Genomic DNA, 17,224 nt, shown 5'->3' with positions numbered 1-17,224 from the left:
CGGACCATTTTTTGTTGTTGTTGCTAAAACAGTTTATCAACACGCCCGAGTCTCTGATAAAACAATCATCGTTTATGGTGCAACACGCTTCAACCGCCGCCCCCCAGCAGCATAATTGAGATATAGTCCAGTGACCAGACCAGTAACACCGAACTGGGGTGGCTAACAAATCGAGTCGAGTGGAATGGCCAGGAGGACAGTGAAAAGTGGTGGGAGTAGACTCGAGTGTAGAGTGGTGTGGACATGTTCTGCAACCGCATGATTAGAAATCGAAGTCGATGATAAAGTGGCGGGTGGAGCTGAATCCTTATATGTATAGAAAACCGGGTGGGGAGCCGAAACTGGGTTAAACCAAAACCCTTCCATTCAAATGCGTACCTAATGATTTTTCAGCTTGTTTATGACAAATAATATCAATGCACAGGCGTAACTTGCGTGCGGCTCGTTTAACTGCCTTTTCCAAGCTGCTCGGCCCACGCTAACTCTCCTTAAAAACAAACTGTTATCGTATTTTCTGAAAAATACAAATAAACAAGTTTTTAAATAAAATATATGTATTCAATTTTAAATAAATAGTAAATCCAAAAACTGCGTTACACAGATTATATTTTGCAATGTTACTAAAAGTTTTGTAGCCTTTACACGGTTTGTTACACAAAACTAAAAAGCCTGACTTAAAAAATTATATTTATAAAAAGCAACTACTTCTACATGAATTCAACGCATAAATACTCTACACGAATAGAGTATAGAAAAGACGAATGAGAAATTAAATATCCGCTTAGCACGATATATTCAAATTTTTTGTTGCCTACCGCCCCCGAGGACAGCGGATTTTTATTTGACTTTTTATATGCCATATAAACTAGGGCCGTGCGTCAGTACGCGACTTTTCAATAAATCCCGCCCTTAGCGGCTAAACTTATTTATCCCCCTTGCTACTGTTTGAAGTTTTACGCTGTCGGTGCTGCAGAAGCTCCTGGTATTGCTCTATGGATCCGTCTTCATGCTTGGAAGTAAATGAGTCCGGCTTTTCAACCTTGGCCTGCTCCTCCCTGGCGGTGACTTTGCTGCGCTTCGATTTCTTGAGCTTGTCGCGGACGCGTTTTCCCAAACGCGATTCGGCCAGCACTTGGCTGACCTTGGAACTCTTCATGTAGCGTGAACGCCAGGACTGCAAACAAAAGGATTATTCTATTGATAAAAAAGTGACTGTTTTGAGGAGCATTTAAAAATACCTCGGAGTCTCCCTGTTGTAGTTTATCGCGTTCGTCCTCGCTTGTGCCCAGGGATATGACATCGTTGTCCAGTTCTTCAGGATCCTGCATCTTCTCCTTTTTCTCGCTCTTAATGCTCACCCAAGATGTATCGTCATCCTTCGTCATTTCCTCAATCATTTCTAGATCCCCACCTATTGAAATGACGTCGTCGTTTTGATCTTCGTCGTCAAGGGCAGTTGGTTCGGCTGCAATCGGCTTCTTTGGCTCTGCAGGGGGATTAGCTGGGTGAGCTTCTTCCGAGGGTTGTTCCTTATCCCCTGTTTTATCTAGCTTATCAGACCTATCCGATTCTTCGGGCTTATTACTTTCCGGTTCTTTCGAAATAACTGCTGCTTCTGACTCGGTTGGCTCTTCTGGATTGGCTGGCTCAACTACCTTGGCAGGCTCTTCGGGTTCATCGCGCACTTCTCCCTCCTCTGGCTCACTCTCAACGACTGGGGCTGGTGGGTCCGAGTCGACTTGCTTAGTTGTAGTTGTTTCTATTGTCTTCTTTTTGGTGGCCTCATCATCCGTACTGTCGCTGATCAGCAGTGTTTCGGGTTCCGTTTGTATAGTTATCACATCTGGTGAGGCTGAACGTGATTTGGAACGTGACAGTTTGTTTAAATCGTTAGATGCAACCAATGTTTCGGGTGAAGGAGTAGATGTTGGAGGTTTACGTTCCTTTTCTGGCGACTTTGAAGTCAGCCTATAGTTTCTCTTGATCTTGATTCTTTTCCGGGGCGCTTCCTGCTCCTTGCTACTGCTATCTGGCTGGGAATTAGGTGTTGCTCTAGCTGATTCCTGCGATTTGCGCTTGCCCGAATCCGTCTTTTTAGGGCTGCGTTTTTCCTTTTCCTTTCTCTGTACCCTCTTCACTGGTAGCTCGTCAATATCATCATCCGACTTGACCTCTATTTTGGTGATTGGCTCCATTGCCAGTTGGGAGCGGATGGCCCTGGCACGCGCCTGAAGTTCCAACAGTTCCAGCACGCTCATTTGACCGCCCGCTGTGGGAGAAAAGAATACCTTAGTAACCTGAGCAAATTTGCAGTCAAACGGGGGCACAGTCTCAGATGGCTGTTGTTATCATACATTCGGTCGATTTCGTTTAGTTTTTATACATTCATTCGTAAAGTTTGTACTCACACTCTTTGTTTTCATTCCCATTATTCGTTTTCTTGGATCTGATCTTCTTCTTGGCTGAAAATCAGACAAGATTGACACAGATTGCATTACAAATTGTGATTAAAGTATACTTAAATTAACTGCACGCCAGGATGCCGATTAACCAGAAAGAGGTAACGCCGCAATTAGACAGTCAGACAGGTGAGGATCAGGGGGAGGAGGAGGAGCAGCCGGACGACGAGAATCGTCTGGAGAAGTTTACGGTGCGTCTTAATGGACAACATGACCTGGAGCAGCGTTTAAAGGATTTTAAAGCGGCATGCGAGGCTCACGAGAAGCACGCCAGACGGCGAAAGCGGAAGCGATACTACCATTTGGGTCTTGTGGCCAAGCTGGTGACGGAAACCACTCACGACGAGCTGCGACGTATGCTGGAAAATGGAACCTACACCTTTCACGTGGATACGGTGGGCAACAAGCCCGATGAACTGAAAGCCATTTTGGACACCATGAACATCGCCATTTCGGCGCATTCTGCAGAGAGGGAACTACGTCTGACAACTGGCCTGGCCCTGGAGATTAACGGCGAGTGCTGTCGCGTTGGCAGGCTGCGGAACAACTGCACCGTGATGCTGGCACGAGGTGGAGTGGTCACACTCACCACGGATGAGTCTTACCGCTACAAAGGCTTTAAGGAAATAGTGTACGTGATCAATCTGCGGTGTTATCTCGCCTCCGTTCAGTTGGGCGATATTGTGCTGATCGGACGCGAAGTTAGGGGTAAGGTGGTGAAGACACTGCGGGAAGCACTAACCGTGATGATCATAGATGCCGGTCTGGTAGCCTCCTACGACTTTATAGAGCTCCCTAGACAGTGCCACGCTCTGGATCCCGACCTATATCCCGATCTGTACATGAAGGACCTTGAGATGGCCGCGTCTTTGAATGCCAACTATGTGGTTCTGCCCAAGATACGATGCAAGAGCTTTCTGCGTGCCGTGCGGCAGACCTTGAACTCCGATTTCAACCTAAAGTTGATCGGAATGATAGATTTCGAGTATGTGCGGAGCAACATGCTTGATTTGCTAGGCATCATAAAGCTGGTGGACTACATTTGGATACCGGACATGTTCAACGTAAACTGTTGCGTGTATAACTACATTATGGAGGACGTGCTTCCCATTTCGCAGTGCCAAAAGAAGCCAGTAATTGGCACGGTTCCGCTGGAGCGTTGCAGCGATTTTAAGCGATTTGAGTTGCACGATTTCCTGTGGAAGGTCGACGCTATTCACATCCAAAAAAGTCCATGGTGCAACAAATATCCGCTGATAGTCAAAAAACTGATGCCCATAAAAGATTACCGTGTTGGCGCAGTCCAGAATAAGATGGTACTGAAGAGCATCCTAACCTCATACCAGACCATAGTGAATTTTATAATCCGCACAATTAGCTCAATTGAGTGTCAAGCCATATTTTTGTTCACCACTTGCGAGACCGCCAGCGTGGCCCTTTCGCGCATTGAGATCTATTGCCCAGTATATGTGATGGTGCCGCTGGAGGAGACAGATGATGCGGAAACCATTACCTGCAAGGTGGAGCTCGCTCGTGCGCTTCATTTGCGCCGTAACATGCACCCGGTTCTTTACACTAAGGATCTCAACGAGTGCAGCTACAGTCCTATTGAGTTTGGAGTGGACTTTATGAGGAAGAAGGGCTGCTTGGAGGTTGGAGACTTTGTCGTTACCCTGGAGGTGGGCAAAGAGGATAAGGATAACGTGGTCATCGGCATAGGAGAGGATATTTGCATACTGCGGGCATTCTACGTGTCGCCACTCTTTGCCTGCGAGAAGTTTAAGTACGGTGGATAACTTTACGGCGTGCAGTTGTGCAGATTACACAGATAATTAACTCTAAATTAAATGTATCTTATGCCAACAACTCACTCTTTCGGGATTCCTGACCGATGTCGCTGTCGGAGGATATCTCCTCTAGCGAGATGTGTTCTGAAATGAGACTTTATAATGAATGGTGGGTTTATAAAGCAAGCAAGTGATTCAACCTACCTTCTTTGTGCTCCACATCGGAGTCCTCGGAGCTTTCAGTGTCTGTGGGACATTTGGTGTTTTCTATTATGGATTTTAGGCGCTTCGTAGACAAGCAGAGTAACTCCTCCAGACAAAGTTCCTCGATTTCGTCTAGTGGCGTTTTCTGCGTAAAAGTATTGATTAATTGCATTTTATATGAAGAACTTTAACACACCTTTAGAAACTCTGGAGCTAGGTTCGAAATAGTTTTCGGTTTTAAGGTCCCAAAAATCTGTTTCACCAGTTCCAGGCGGTCGTCTATGTAATGGGACATGGGATGCAGCTTCCGGTCCTCCTCCATCTTCTCCTTCTTAATGCTAATGGGCTTGGGGATTTGGTCGCCCTTGCTGGACTTTTTCGCCTTTAAGCCACTCATTTTATCCAATATGTTGTCTAAATAAAAACCAAACAATTTCGGTCTTTCGGGCAGCGTTGCCACTACTATTTATATGCCTTGTGCACAGTGGGACGAAGGCAACAATTTTGTGGGATTAATGAGGATGGCTTTATTTTAATATTCAAAACAAAGACAAAAACGCGCATTATTATAAAAATGTATACAATAAAAATTACTTCATATCCTAGGGAATGGCACATAGAATCAATAATTGAAAATATTAATTTTGTTCTTGTTACTCCACAACATTGCCTTTCGGACTATGTTAGCCACTGTGCGCTGTTGTTAACAGTGTTATTGTTTTTTATACAGAACAGCTGATTATCAAGCGGTGTAGGTTAAATTAATTTGTGGAGTGTTAGATGTCTTAAAATTTATACGGTAAGTTTATTTATTAATTAGACTTGTAATCCATCAGTATAAGAGTGTTTACAGGCAGCGGTTATAGCAATTTCATATAAACGAATAGTTTTTTGTCGTAGACATCTTGTGAAATCAGTTAGTGAGCTGTTACGTGAGGAAATCGTACATATGACAGAAGTTTAGTGTTTGGCTCTAATTAGTAGGGATATGTTTCTAGTGTAAGATACAGTTAAATACATTATTGCAATATATATTTTGCACGTCCTATATTCTTTTTCATTGACATGCCGCTAGAAAAGTGACAGGAGCTGTTAAGTAACAGTGTGGCACATTTAGGGTATTTCGTTTGCGTAGCGTGTTTTGACAACTCTGCTGCTGCCACACTGAACATATGTTCCGGGAAGAATGGCTGCGATTTCGCGTCGGTAAAAATAGCAAATACTCGTTAATGTGCTGTGGGAACGCTTCCTCCCCGGCCCCAAAGTGGCCCCGAAAAAAGTGAGCAAATGTGCGCGCCGCAAGATAGTCGCCGCCGAACGAACGATAGTGACGAAAGTGATTTAATTCAACTACCAGCACTCCCGCAAATACGATGAGTATGTCGCGCGGCGGCAACACTACACTGGACTTGCAGCCGCTCCTGGCGGAGAGCGATGTCGGAAACAGGGAGCAGGAGGAGAAGATGGGCGGATTGGCGGATCGGGCATCGCTGCTCAATGGATCCGGTTCGAAGGAGTTGAGCCACCGGGAACGCGAGGACTCGGCGTTGTTCGTCAAGAAGATCGGGAGCGCCTTGTTCTATGGCTTGTCCTCCTTCATGATTACGGTGGTAAACAAGACGGTGCTGACCTCCTACCACTTCCCCTCGTTCCTGTTCCTCAGCCTCGGCCAACTTACTGCTAGCATTGTGGTCCTGGGCATGGGCAAGCGCCTGAAATTGGTGAACTTTCCCCCTCTGCAGAGGAATACCTTCGCCAAGATCTTTCCACTGCCACTGATATTTCTGGGAAACATGATGTTTGGACTGGGTGGCACAAAGACCCTAAGTCTGCCCATGTTCGCGGCCCTACGACGCTTCTCCATCCTGATGACCATGCTGCTGGAGCTCAAGATCCTGGGACTGCGTCCTTCGAATGCGGTTCAGGTCAGCGTGTACGCAATGATCGGTGGGGCGCTACTGGCCGCCTCTGATGATCTGTCCTTCAACATGAGGGGCTACATCTATGTGATGATCACTAACGCCTTGACCGCCTCGAATGGCGTGTATGTGAAGAAAAAACTTGACACCTCGGAGATCGGAAAATACGGCCTGATGTACTACAACTCGCTGTTTATGTTTCTGCCTGCCCTGGCCCTCAACTATGTTACAGGGGATCTGGATCAGGCGCTGAACTTTGGACAATGGAATGACTCAGTGTTTGTGCTGCAGTTCCTGCTCAGTTGCGTTATGGGTTTCATCCTATCGTACAGCACCATCCTGTGCACGCAGTTCAACTCGGCGCTGACCACCACCATTGTGGGCTGCCTGAAAAACATCTGCGTAACATATCTGGGCATGTTCATTGGCGGCGACTACGTCTTCTCGTGGCTCAACTGTATTGGGATCAACATCAGCGTGCTGGCTAGTCTGCTCTACACGTACGTCACTTTTCGGCGGAAGCGGGCGCCCGATAAGCAGGACCACTTACCCAGCACCCGCGGCGAGAATGTCTAGCTTCGTCTTAGCTCAAACTCAAGCCAAAGCCATACGATATGTTTAGTGTATTCCGTACTGCGTACTTCAGTTGCGATCTGCGATTCGCGACAATGTTCGTATTCGATTTCCTACAACCACACAGCGCATCGTCTCTGTACATATATCTAGCTATGTTTCTTAAAGAGTGTAATTTAGCAATTATATAATTTTAATCACTTTGTACATTTGTCTGCATGCAACTGTTTCCTGCATCGAAAGTGTCATAAGAAATAGAAATACACAGACTTCCACTCCTCCTCCTACGGAATGGGTGGGCCAGATAACCAATTGTGTTCCGTCTTCTGTTCCACTTTGGGTCATTATTGATAAGATTGCCTGCTCCGATAAGGCCAGCAACTTGGACGTTGCAAATTAAGCAGACATCTTGCTCTCTCACATGTGCTTTTCTAATTACTTTTTTGTGTAAAATAAGTAATGTCTGGAACTACGTTGTGGGATTTGCCAATTACTTGTGCTTAATCGGTTGTTTATCTATTCTGGGCAAACACGTTGGCGGCGCCTTGAGATTGCTACAAAACAAAGTACTGCAGTGCCGGACAGCCCAGCAGCGTAATCACTCAACAACACTATGTAGAAAGCCTTTGATAGATTACTCGATTACTGGTTACTCTTTATCAAATTTTTGGGTTTTTATGTTGAATAAAAAAAAAAACAACAATATTATCAGACAATAACGTGATTGCGAGTGGTAATAGTATTATTCAGATTAGCACGCCTTGCTGTGTTATTTTCCGTTTCATTTTATAATTGCCTCAAAAGACTTTTGTTTAGATTGGAGTGCTGAAGAATCTTTTTCTATCTCTGAAAAGTATGATAAATAAATTTGCGCAGCTGAAACTGTTTAGTTTTAGCGTAATATGTATGTATGTATGCTTTAAGATGGTTATCTATTTTCCTAGAATTGGATTTTAGTTCGTTCCCAGTTCCAGTTCCGTGCCCAGTTCCTTATCAAAAGATGAAGCTTTAAATAACCCACAGAGATGTTTCGTATTGCTGTTTAGCTGTTGCTAAACTTAACTTATCTTTTAAATAGTGACTGTTGCTAAACTTAACTTATCTTTTGAATAGTGACTACCCATTTATCCAAAGAAACAACAATGACGACATTGAATCGGGCATAAAACCGCAGAATGAGGTGCCAGTGCCCCGGCAGCACTTTGTTTGGGTTATTTTGGGAGCCCGCAATATTGATGGGCGGTGGTGAAGTGAGGGATTCGGAGTGGGGACAGGTAATGAGGAAGCCGAAACAGGTTTGCACAGACTTAGCCGTGCGGTGAGGTAAATTGTTAGTCAGCATCAGCCCCGTCCGCGTACCCACATTATGGACAAATTGTTTGCTCATATTCGCCGCTATTGAAAGTGGGCACGTACATACGTACGTATGGCTCGAGAGACCAGCTTTAACCGAAGACAGGTAGTCAGGGTCATGTTTGTGTGCGATGCTGATGATCATGATAATAATAATAATGATGATGATGCCGACGATCGTGCTGATAAGGTCACCGCCGGGTGCACCTCCCCATATCTCCTCTATGAACCCACAGATCACCATGATGCAACGCTGTTTGCGTCTCCAAAAGCCGCTGGCCCTGCGGCGAGGCCTTCACTTGGCCCAAGTTAATAGCCAAGCGGTGGCCACAGAAGCACCCGAGGCGGAGCCTCTGGATGCCTTCGAGCGTCAGTACCTCAAGGAGCGAATCGAGATATCGCCTTTCCAGCGGCTGTTCCTGGGGGCCGGATCCTCCATTGCTGCGCTCTTGAATCCAAGGCGGTAGGGCATCTGATTAAATTGAAAAAAACCTCCTAAAACTCTTATTTACTATTATGAAGACATGACATGATCGCCTGTTTGGGTGAAACGACTGGAGAGGATGCTCTATGGACTATTTTGGACACCATGCAGGCCAGCGAGGAGGGTCAGCGCATCATGGCTGATAAGCCGCGCATCCACACCAGCACCATTGACTTCAAGTACCTGGAAACTTTGCCACCGGATACCTTTGGAGCCGCTTACGTAAAGTTTCTGAAAGATAATGTAAGTGGTTCGAAGAAACCGGTAGGAGCAAACCTTAGTAACCATAACACGTACGAAAGTCTGGTTCAAACACATTCCTAAGAGAATTTGGACAGTGAATGTCATGGCAGTAGGTCGAATTCGAATTCGATTAAATTCAATTAAAAATCTTAAAAATTATTGTCTCATATATGTACATACTTGCATATAAAAGAAATATTTAGATAGATGGTATAATAATTGCTTCTGTCCATCGATTCAAGTATAATTTTGGTAATTAACTTTCAGCAAGTCACGCCGGACAGTCGCATGGCCGTGCGGTTTCTGGAGGACCCGAAGTTGGCCTACTTGATGACGCGGTATCGCGAATGCCACGACCTGATCCACACGGTGCTGGACATGCCCACTAATATGCTGGGCGAGGTGGCCGTCAAGTGGGTGGAGGCTCTGAACACGGGCCTGCCCATGTGCTACGGTGGTGCGGTGTTTGGAGCAGTTCGCCTACGTCCCAAGTGAGTTCAGTGAACTGGGCTCTCTAATTATACCTCCATTCACGCGTTTGTTTATTTTCTCGTCTACTTAGGCAGCGGCGTGCGTACTTGAAGCATTACTTGCCGTGGGCCCTGGAGAACGGCAAGCGGGCCAAGCCCTTGTTGCCCGTCTATTGGGAGAAGCGCTGGGAGCAGAACATCCACGATCTGCGCTCCGAATTGGGCATTACTGTGCTGAATAAAGCTTGATAAGGCTGTTTATTTTTAAGCCCGATTTTAAATTTTTGAACTTATCGATTGCGGCTATCGAGTAGTACTATCGCGATCGTAGAATTGTGATCTGGCAACGTCGTGTAACGTCAAACTGATTCTGGATGTTTCCACTTACCAATATAACTATTATTTGATTATGGCAATAAATAGGAAGCTGATGCAATTTTGCGAAATAATTTAAAGATCGTAAACAAAAACTTTATATTTTTTTTTATGTTAGAATTTGAGCACAGTGAGAACACTCCATCTCCGCGAATGATCGCATCGAAACCTAACCCGATGTGGCAACTCCACTCGTTCCGTTTGCATTTGCTGATGTGTTGTTTTGTTTTTCGGTCGATCGTCTTCTTAATGGCTAATTATCCCTAATTTAATCACCATGACTGAGAAATTCAATGGTTTCAGCCACGACGAGATCCTCAAGATCACGGGAGTGAAGGAGGGCGGTGTGGGCAAAAGGCCTGCGAGTCTGGAAGCAGGTTAGATCACTGAGCATGAACCCCAAAGCGTGTAAACAATTATCTGTTTATAATAAAAACCTTTGCCCATGTGTGCGTGAGCAGCGAAGCAGGCGCTTCGGAATCAACCCGGCATTCGGCGTATGCCCGATAAGATCTTCCGGCAAGCGGATCAGTTACGGAAGCAACAGTTGCAGCAACTACAGCAACCCATACAAAAACCGGATGTGCCGAAGAAGGCCAAATCGGGAACGACGACTCCCACGGAGAAGCCACCGGCTCCCACTCCCGCGGCGGAGGATGACGTAGCGAACGGATCGCTGAATTTGGACCGCCCACTCTCCGATTCATTAATACAGGCACTCTACCATGGAAATGCTACAGCTAGAGATAAACAACCGCCCGCCACGTATGCAGATGCTGAAACAACGTCCACCGACGACAGTTCGATTCTGAAGATCAGCGGCGGTGACAGCCAGACAACTAGCTCCACCGATGATGGCAGCATCCTGCCGAGTACAGAGGACACCTCGCCGCGGGAGCGCCTCAACACAGACTCACCTTTCAAGGGCATATCCCTGAAGGACTTCGAACAGCATCGTCGCATGATCGAGGAGCAGAACAAGCAAAAGAAGCAAATGCTCTACCAGGCCATCGAGCAGCACACCCAGAAGACGGCGGCGGAGTCGCGAAAGATCGAGGAGATCCGCCACGAGCTGTCCAAGCTGGAAAGTGATCTGGCCGTGGACGTAGCCCTGCTAAGGAAGCAGATCGACAATGCCTGCATACATTTTGCCAATGTAGAGTGAGTGGCGAAGCCAAATACTTGTGTGTTTCCCTTATTAATATTTTTGTTACACAGAAAACAATACGTTAAGATCGAGGCTCAGTTCTTGCGGGCCAAGATAGAGCTGCATAATGCATCCGAAAAGAAGGAGCTGCTCACCGAGCATCTATGCACAGTAATTGCCCACAACGAGGACCGCAAAGCGCAGAAGCTCACTGAATTGATGCAGAAAGTGGGTCTGTCGCCAACCGATGATTGCCAATCGATTGATTTAACTCCACAAAGCCCCTAAGCGCCAATGTAAATTCAACTTCAAAGCATCTTTAATTCGAATATTCGGCGTTGTTCGCTTAGCTGACCATAAGTTTCAATTCGTTGCTCCCTGAAATATGATATTTTTTAAATTGGAAAGAAATGTATGTAAATTATGTTCCATCGGCTATATTGTATGGGAATCGTAAACATAAAACACGCCTGAAATATGTGGAATGCGCTCTAATATTAGCATGTAATTAATGTTCATAGCATAAGTGATGAAGTGCAAATTGCAAATAAAATATGTATATGTAATGTGTAAAATTAAAGTGTAATTATATTTTTGGGACACTGAGTAGTTGAAACTGAGATTTTTAACAAAAATAAGGGTATTAAAAACTGAACATTGTTCACTTGTGTTATTGTTTGGCTTTGACTAGGTGGCAACACGGTTCAATGCGGCAACAGCTGATCGTTTTAAGAGTGAAATAAACGTGCAAGCTAAACAATACGATCGGAAATAAGTGTTTCTAATCAGATTAAAAGAAATTTAAAATTCATAATGGCAGGCCGCGGAAGGGGTGGCAAGACAGGCACCCTCACGGCGGAGCAAATGGCCATGCTGGGATGCACAAAGGATATGCCGGTGCAGACGGCGCCGCCACCTACATTTCCGCCAGTTTTGAACAGACCCACTACCCTAGAAGTGGGTATAAATCCACTTAATCTAGCTAATAAAACATTGATTAACTTTTTACCTATTTTACTGCGATAGACAACCGCCACACAGAACTATCAGCTCCTGTGGAAGGAGGACTTTCTGAACCGAATGCGAGATTCCCCCTATTACATGATCTCCGCCAGTCGGGACGCTAAAAACTTTGATCACAAGGACTGGCGAGAAGTAATAATACTGGCTATTTTAAATTAGCTGCTTATAATCATGCTTTTACACCCCCAGAAAGCCATGGAGCGCATGAAGCTCACAGCACAACCCGATTTTAACTACAAAGCCATGCCCCAGGAGCTAAACATCTCCAGTAGAAAACGTCGTGGAGCAGATGCAAGGCCGAAGCTGCTGGCCAAGAAGACAAACATCGAGGACAGACTGAAGGTTCTGGAGCAGAAGGAACTGAAGTCAGGTGGCGGTGAGCAGGACGAGAACAAGCAAGAGTCCGATTCCGAACAGGAGGAGGAAGATCCTGAGGCGGCGATGGATGATGAGATGGACGAGGACAACGACTACGGTGCAACGTACTTCGATAATGGAGAAGCATTCAATGATGAGGACGACAACTTGGACGATGGTCCTGTATACTGAGACAAATAAAACCATCGAACTGAATACTTTCGGATCTGTGATTTACTATGTCGCCACTTTAAGCTTATTTAACACAAATGTTGGATTAATTTACACATAAGGGAACGCTGGCTTAGTCCAGGCTCTTGGGCGCGTAGTAGTTGAAGTGGATGACACCAGAAGATTTCACCTGCAAAGCGTATTTCAATTAGACCGATATAGGATGGAAGGAATATGCCAGCCACTTACGAATCCAATAGTGCCGGCCAGGACGAGAATGCCAGTGATGAGCGCGGCATTGTACTTGGCGTTCTTCTGGCTGTGCTGCTCCTTCCAGTCTCCGGCGGGCACGGGCAGATCGTTCATGGTGGAGTGGGGACCATGTCCACCGTGGTAAGCGGCACGCGACAAAGCGCCAGCTGAAATAAAAGATCAAGGAAGAATATTTAAGTGAGTTATTTTAAAAAGGGGTAATCCCAACGGAATGCAACTTGGGCAATGATCTCATTCAAGTTTCCTCCGATATTTGTTTCGCTATTTCTGATAATATCCATGGCTATTCTGAAGATTGGTGGGTGAACCATTCCTTCGCAGTTCCTTAAAGATTCTCCCTTTGCTTATCCACATTATGTAATTTTTAAGGTTAGCAGTTTTGCTGAAAAGGGGTGTTGGGCCACTCCAACTCACCGTTCTTGAGCAGAAGCCCCTGCTTGACAATGTGCTTAACCAACATGATTGCTCGAAAGTAGCTGGAAATGGGTAAATATGGGTTTATTTTCACTGCCAAATTTTTTTCGCATTGTAACTCACCCGAAGATTACCTTGTGTTGAACAGTGTGACCGTTGTGTTGCTATAGAATAATATCTACCCAACAGTTGGAGATGAGATCACGAGCTGCTTACTTGTTATTACCTACGATGCGATGAAGCCCTCAATGTGTGTATCATACTGAAATGTTTAAATAACATTATGATTTAATACATTTTAATTGGTTTCTGTAGTCTTAACATATTTTTACTATGTGATTTTTAACCACGTAAACAACACTCACGCAATGCGCTCATCCCCAACCGATAGTCTGTAAACGCCTCTGCAGAAGCGCTGTTAAATCAGCTGTTGGTGCGGAGGCGTTCTCCGATTGCTAATTGCAAGTGCAAACAATTGGCCAGTTGTTGATTCTTGAAAGGACTTTTTTCGAGACCAGTGCCTCCCGAAGACATTCCCAGCCATGCTGTCCATTGGCGCCATGGCCAACATCAAGCACACGCTGCAGAAGGAGCTCTTCCTGGCCTCCGGCGAACGCCTCCTTTCTGTGGTGACGGTGGTCAAGAAGAAGGACAAGAAGCCGTGCTACCTTTGCGTGGTTACCACGGCGCCACCGGTCCCTGTGGTCACTTTGTGCCTCATCAAACAGTCAGAGCAGCGCGAGGGCGAGTACAAGCGCAAGCGGAGCTGGCAACTGGACGAGATTAAGTGGGTTGACGGCCGGAACGAGCAGTTCGAGACGCATGAGTTCGATCTGCAGTTGGAAAAGCAGTACAAATGGTACGCCCTTAACCCTCACGAGCGCCAAAACTTTCTGGCGGTGCTCAATCGCCAAATCCAAAAAAGCGTGCGTGGCCAGCGGGCGGAGTTCCGGAATGTGCCCGCAGCCTGGCTGTCGGAGAAGTCACCAGAAAAAGTGGCATTGGGCAGAGCGGCCCAGAAGACGCATCACACGGACGACGAGGAGGACGAAGAGGAGGAGGCCCAGGAGTTTACCGCTCTGACGGACAAAGAGGCCAACGAGCTGGGCAAACTTTTCTCCGAGTGCGACTTCGCCATCAAGGATGCTGAGCAGTTCATAGAGCAGCTGTCCCGGGAGCTCCACGATTTGGATGGAGTAAGTAAATTGGGCTTGTTCAGCGTGTATACATTACTCATAATTTCTTATCTCGCAGGCCAATATGCAAAGTGTACTTGCCTCGGAACAGAAGGTTCTGAAAATGATGGAACACATTGACAACGCTATCTCCGAGGCGGATAAGTTTGAGAACCGTCTAGACAGCTACGAGGACATTCTGGGGCATGTCAAGGAAACCATGGAGAAAATTGGAGGCAAAAATGCCATGATCGAGATTGCCAACAATAACAATATCAAGCTAATGAAGGAGCTCAACAAAGTCATAGTGCGTATTCTTAGTTTACCCAATTTTATAGTTTTTAATAATTTTGCTACATTAATAGAGTCAACTGGACCTGCCGCACAGCCAGCAGCAGGCTCTGGATGAACCCGATTTAAAAACCGCCAATGGACGCAAAGCAGCCATTGCAGCTGCTCAGTGCCTGCAACAGGCCATGAACAGCGATATAGATCCCGCTCTGCTGCGTTTGGAGGCGGTGCAGGACCAACGCAAGCGCTTTGAAAAGTGGAAACAAAAGTTCTCGGCCACGGTCAGTCGGTTTATGAACAACCTATTCATCCACCTGGGCAATGAAATAGGAGACATGCAGGTGACCAGCACCGAACTTACGCTGCCTAACCATTCCAACGTCCATCGGGAACTGACGCCTTATACTGAGCTGATGCACTGGACAAAAGCCATGGATCGGAAGACCTACGATGGCCTAATGCGTGTGTACACAGCATCGCTGAGCAAGATCTATGACAGGGATGTGAGGAACTTCTTTAATTTGGTAAGATATGAACATGGAAATGTAATAGATTGTAATCTAAACTAATCTCGACCATCGTATAGGCTAAAATTCAGGTGACGGAGAAACTACGGAATTCTCGGGAGGATCTGGACATGTCTACGTCTTCTAGAAAGTCCGCAGTTTCCACCATTCCTTATGGCACACTGGGAATCAACAGGGATCAGTGGGGTCCTGGTGTGGAGACAGCGGATCGAATTCGATTTGATGCACTGTTGGAAAAGGTTCTAGCTGAGCTGGAACCCATCGCCCTGCAGGAACAGCTTTTCTGCATCAACTTTTTTCAGATGGACGTGATCAGTCCAACGACGAAGAACACACAGACTACGTTGGAAATGGAGAAGGCGGTGGATATGACGCAGTCCATCATAGCAGGAGCGGTTTCACCATCAGCCGATGGTGTCCCGCAGAAGCGGATTGACCGTCAGATCAACGAGGATGTGCGTAAACTGATGATGGGTCTTTTCGGTTGCCTAGAACCAGAGCTGGTTAGCTTCATCCAGAGCTTTGAGCGTGTAGACAGCTTGTAAGTTATCAATATATAGTAATGGGATCTAGGCAGAATTAATCAACAAATTTATTTTACGTAGCTACTCCCTTTACGTTTTTGTGCGACTTACGCAGCACGTCATGTCCGCCCAGGACACACATTCCTTTCTCAGCATGACCTTCGCTTCCGCCTTGGTGCAGGTGAAGCGGAGCTTCGACCGCTTTATGCAGAACCAACTACTGTCTATCCGGGAGGCAAAGCTGCACAAACGATCGAAAGCCATTCTGCCGTATGTGGAAAACTTTGAAAACTTTGCCCAAACTGCAGAGGGCATATTTCGCAAATCGGATCGCCGCACGGACATGGAGAAGTGGTACTTGCAGCTGGTGAATGCCATATTTGAGGGCATTCAACTGCATTCGCAGGAGCATCCCAAGACACCAGTTCAGGTAGTGCGCATGGAGAACTACCACCACATGTACGCTTTGCTAGCCCAGCTTAAGGTTCCTGGTCTGGACGCCCTGAAAAAGGAGGCCAAGAAGTGTTACAACGATGCGCTAAAAGCGTATGTGACTCAGTACTTCGGCCGGCCGCTGGAGAAACTAAATGTAAGTCAAAGTCAATGACCTTCCAGAAAAAAAGATAAGTGGATCGCCATCTCATAAATTTCCATTCTGCCTTTGCAGCAATTCTTCGAAGGCGTGCAACTTAAGGTGGCCCAGGGAGTCAAGGAAACGGAGATCAGCTACCAGATGGCCTTCTCCAAGCAGGAACTCCGCAAGGTGATCGCTCAGTATCCTGCGCGAGAGGTGAAGAAAGGACTGGAGAACCTCTACAAGAAGGTGGAAAAGCACCTGAGCGAGGAGGAGAACCTACTGCAGGTGGTATGGCACGCCATGCAGGAGGAGTTCATTGCCCAGTATAACTACCTGGAGGAGCGCATCCAAAAGTGCTACGCCGGCGCCATGATCAACCTGGAGTTCAACATTCAGGACATACTCGCCTTCTTCTCGGACATAGCGCGCTCCCACTGATGTAGGGATTGGAATCTGAAAGTCAGGGAGCGGTTCAACCGGGTTTTATTTTTAAGTGCAATAGTATTTAAAGCGCTGTTTCTGCTGATTGCAAAATATATGGCGCGTTTATTTAAACAGATGTGGATCTGCGAAAGTTCAAAACGTTCAAAAGAGAGGGATCGCGTAAAGAAATATCAACGAGACTAACTCGAAGAGTAGGCCTTTAAGGGAACTTTTCAACAGCTAGCCATTGAAGTTGATTATTGTATAAGTTCTAAGCTAAAATTACATAGCCAATACTCAACTTTTGTCCAAGAATGCGAGTAAACTAAATTATATATATAAAGATGTAGACTTTGTAGAGATCTTACTGATGAATTGGTCTTTTATACGTCAGCCTTTAAAAATCACAGATAGAAGTTTGTCTTTTTGTTTCAAAGTTTTATAGTATAACTCTA

General features: G+C 46.0%; 8 protein-coding genes across 9 annotated transcripts; 6 read left to right on the top strand and 2 right to left on the bottom strand.

Moving 5' to 3' along the window:
• Window positions 1-557: 557 nt before the first annotated feature.
• On the bottom strand, window positions 558-4,922 carry LOC117140607 (neurofilament medium polypeptide). The gene is made up of 6 exons (XM_033303617.1): window positions 4,647-4,922; window positions 4,451-4,595; window positions 4,331-4,390; window positions 2,409-2,462; window positions 1,239-2,269; window positions 558-1,174 (listed from the first exon to the last, which is right to left on the bottom strand). The coding sequence occupies exons 1-6, from the start codon at window positions 4,845-4,847 to the stop codon at window positions 923-925; spliced, it is 1,743 nt and encodes a 580-aa protein (XP_033159508.1). The 5' UTR covers window positions 4,848-4,922; the 3' UTR covers window positions 558-922.
• On the top strand, window positions 2,394-4,335 carry LOC117140608. Its single transcript, XM_033303619.1, has one exon. The coding sequence runs from the start codon at window positions 2,540-2,542 to the stop codon at window positions 4,253-4,255; it is 1,716 nt and encodes a 571-aa protein (XP_033159510.1). The 5' UTR covers window positions 2,394-2,539; the 3' UTR covers window positions 4,256-4,335.
• Window positions 4,923-5,154: 232 nt separating the features above from the next.
• On the top strand, window positions 5,155-9,947 carry LOC117139833 (ubiquinone biosynthesis protein COQ4 homolog, mitochondrial). 2 transcript variants are annotated; one of them, XM_033302475.1, is made up of 5 exons: window positions 5,155-5,249; window positions 8,532-8,758; window positions 8,818-9,022; window positions 9,290-9,513; window positions 9,585-9,947. In XM_033302475.1, the coding sequence occupies exons 2-5, from the start codon at window positions 8,538-8,540 to the stop codon at window positions 9,739-9,741; spliced, it is 807 nt and encodes a 268-aa protein (XP_033158366.1). In that variant the 5' UTR covers window positions 5,155-5,249; window positions 8,532-8,537; the 3' UTR covers window positions 9,742-9,947. The 2 variants fall into 2 exon arrangements, with proteins under 2 accessions (XP_033158366.1, XP_033158365.1); XM_033302474.1 differs by lacking the exon at window positions 5,155-5,249 and having other exon boundaries at window positions 7,348-8,758.
• On the top strand, window positions 5,597-7,250 carry LOC117139831 (UDP-sugar transporter UST74c). Its single transcript, XM_033302472.1, has one exon. It carries the CDS (start codon window positions 5,824-5,826, stop codon window positions 6,943-6,945), a length of 1,122 nt encoding a protein of 373 aa, XP_033158363.1. The 5' UTR covers window positions 5,597-5,823; the 3' UTR covers window positions 6,946-7,250.
• A 103-nt stretch (window positions 9,948-10,050) lies between the features above and the next one.
• On the top strand, window positions 10,051-11,589 carry LOC117139832 (RAB6-interacting golgin). The gene is made up of 3 exons (XM_033302473.1): window positions 10,051-10,244; window positions 10,329-11,028; window positions 11,086-11,589. Exons 1-3 carry the CDS (start codon window positions 10,145-10,147, stop codon window positions 11,300-11,302), a joined length of 1,017 nt encoding a protein of 338 aa, XP_033158364.1. The 5' UTR covers window positions 10,051-10,144; the 3' UTR covers window positions 11,303-11,589.
• Window positions 11,590-11,827: 238 nt separating this feature from the next.
• On the top strand, window positions 11,828-12,610 carry LOC117141445 (DNA-directed RNA polymerase III subunit RPC7-like). The gene is made up of 3 exons (XM_033304899.1): window positions 11,828-11,971; window positions 12,041-12,169; window positions 12,227-12,610. Exons 1-3 carry the CDS (start codon window positions 11,828-11,830, stop codon window positions 12,584-12,586), a joined length of 633 nt encoding a protein of 210 aa, XP_033160790.1. The 3' UTR covers window positions 12,587-12,610.
• LOC117141446 lies at window positions 12,611-13,455 on the bottom strand. Its single transcript, XM_033304900.1, has 4 exons — window positions 13,376-13,455; window positions 13,253-13,314; window positions 12,815-12,984; window positions 12,611-12,755 (listed from the first exon to the last, which is right to left on the bottom strand). The coding sequence occupies exons 2-4, from the start codon at window positions 13,296-13,298 to the stop codon at window positions 12,699-12,701; spliced, it is 273 nt and encodes a 90-aa protein (XP_033160791.1). The 5' UTR covers window positions 13,299-13,314; window positions 13,376-13,455; the 3' UTR covers window positions 12,611-12,698.
• Window positions 13,456-13,794: 339 nt separating this feature from the next.
• On the top strand, window positions 13,795-17,118 carry LOC117141444 (exocyst complex component 1). Its single transcript, XM_033304898.1, has 6 exons — window positions 13,795-14,448; window positions 14,507-14,734; window positions 14,793-15,242; window positions 15,305-15,786; window positions 15,851-16,358; window positions 16,437-17,118. The coding sequence occupies exons 1-6, from the start codon at window positions 13,795-13,797 to the stop codon at window positions 16,782-16,784; spliced, it is 2,670 nt and encodes an 889-aa protein (XP_033160789.1). The 3' UTR covers window positions 16,785-17,118.
• Window positions 17,119-17,224: the final 106 nt, after the last annotated feature.

The sequence above is a fragment of the Drosophila mauritiana genome, chromosome 3L (genome assembly GCF_004382145.1).
Source record: "Drosophila mauritiana strain mau12 chromosome 3L, ASM438214v1, whole genome shotgun sequence".
Taxonomy (NCBI): domain Eukaryota; kingdom Metazoa; phylum Arthropoda; class Insecta; order Diptera; family Drosophilidae; genus Drosophila; species Drosophila mauritiana.
This window is presented reverse-complemented; position numbering and strand designations above follow the sequence as displayed.

What these genes read in the sequence shown, in the direction of transcription:
- LOC117140608 (XM_033303619.1), top strand. Translation starts at nt 2,540, where the DNA reads ATGCCGATTAACCAGAAAGAGGTAACGCCGCAATTAGACAGTCAGACA.
- LOC117140607 (XM_033303617.1), bottom strand. Translation starts at nt 4,847, where the DNA reads ATGAGTGGCTTAAAGGCGAAAAAGTCCAGCAAGGGCGACCAAATCCCC. An exon ending in TAGCTCCAGAGTTTCTAAAG is followed by an intron (nt 4,596 to 4,646) that starts GTGTGTTAAAGT and finishes ACTTTTACGCAG; the next exon opens with AAAACGCCACTAGACGAAAT. An exon ending in TGGGAATGAAAACAAAGAGT is followed by an intron (nt 2,270 to 2,408) that starts GTGAGTACAAAC and finishes TTTCTCCCACAG; the next exon opens with CGGGCGGTCAAATGAGCGTG.
- LOC117139831 (XM_033302472.1), top strand. Translation starts at nt 5,824, where the DNA reads ATGAGTATGTCGCGCGGCGGCAACACTACACTGGACTTGCAGCCGCTC.
- LOC117139833 (XM_033302474.1), top strand. Translation starts at nt 8,427, where the DNA reads ATGCTGATGATCATGATAATAATAATAATGATGATGATGCCGACGATC. An exon ending in GCGCTCTTGAATCCAAGGCG is followed by an intron (nt 8,759 to 8,817) that starts GTAGGGCATCTG and finishes ACTATTATGAAG; the next exon opens with ACATGACATGATCGCCTGTT. An exon ending in TAAAGTTTCTGAAAGATAAT is followed by an intron (nt 9,023 to 9,289) that starts GTAAGTGGTTCG and finishes ATTAACTTTCAG; the next exon opens with CAAGTCACGCCGGACAGTCG.
- LOC117139832 (XM_033302473.1), top strand. Translation starts at nt 10,145, where the DNA reads ATGACTGAGAAATTCAATGGTTTCAGCCACGACGAGATCCTCAAGATC. An exon ending in GCCTGCGAGTCTGGAAGCAG is followed by an intron (nt 10,245 to 10,328) that starts GTTAGATCACTG and finishes GTGCGTGAGCAG; the next exon opens with CGAAGCAGGCGCTTCGGAAT. An exon ending in ATACATTTTGCCAATGTAGA is followed by an intron (nt 11,029 to 11,085) that starts GTGAGTGGCGAA and finishes TTTGTTACACAG; the next exon opens with AAAACAATACGTTAAGATCG.
- LOC117141445 (XM_033304899.1), top strand. Translation starts at nt 11,828, where the DNA reads ATGGCAGGCCGCGGAAGGGGTGGCAAGACAGGCACCCTCACGGCGGAG. An exon ending in ACAGACCCACTACCCTAGAA is followed by an intron (nt 11,972 to 12,040) that starts GTGGGTATAAAT and finishes TTACTGCGATAG; the next exon opens with ACAACCGCCACACAGAACTA. An exon ending in ATCACAAGGACTGGCGAGAA is followed by an intron (nt 12,170 to 12,226) that starts GTAATAATACTG and finishes TTACACCCCCAG; the next exon opens with AAAGCCATGGAGCGCATGAA.
- LOC117141446 (XM_033304900.1), bottom strand. Translation starts at nt 13,298, where the DNA reads ATGTTGGTTAAGCACATTGTCAAGCAGGGGCTTCTGCTCAAGAACG. An exon ending in GGGGCTTCTGCTCAAGAACG is followed by an intron (nt 12,985 to 13,252) that starts GTGAGTTGGAGT and finishes CTTTTATTTCAG; the next exon opens with CTGGCGCTTTGTCGCGTGCC. An exon ending in TGGCCGGCACTATTGGATTC is followed by an intron (nt 12,756 to 12,814) that starts GTAAGTGGCTGG and finishes TACGCTTTGCAG; the next exon opens with GTGAAATCTTCTGGTGTCAT.
- LOC117141444 (XM_033304898.1), top strand. Translation starts at nt 13,795, where the DNA reads ATGCTGTCCATTGGCGCCATGGCCAACATCAAGCACACGCTGCAGAAG. An exon ending in AGCTCCACGATTTGGATGGA is followed by an intron (nt 14,449 to 14,506) that starts GTAAGTAAATTG and finishes CTTATCTCGCAG; the next exon opens with GCCAATATGCAAAGTGTACT. An exon ending in AGGAGCTCAACAAAGTCATA is followed by an intron (nt 14,735 to 14,792) that starts GTGCGTATTCTT and finishes CTACATTAATAG; the next exon opens with AGTCAACTGGACCTGCCGCA.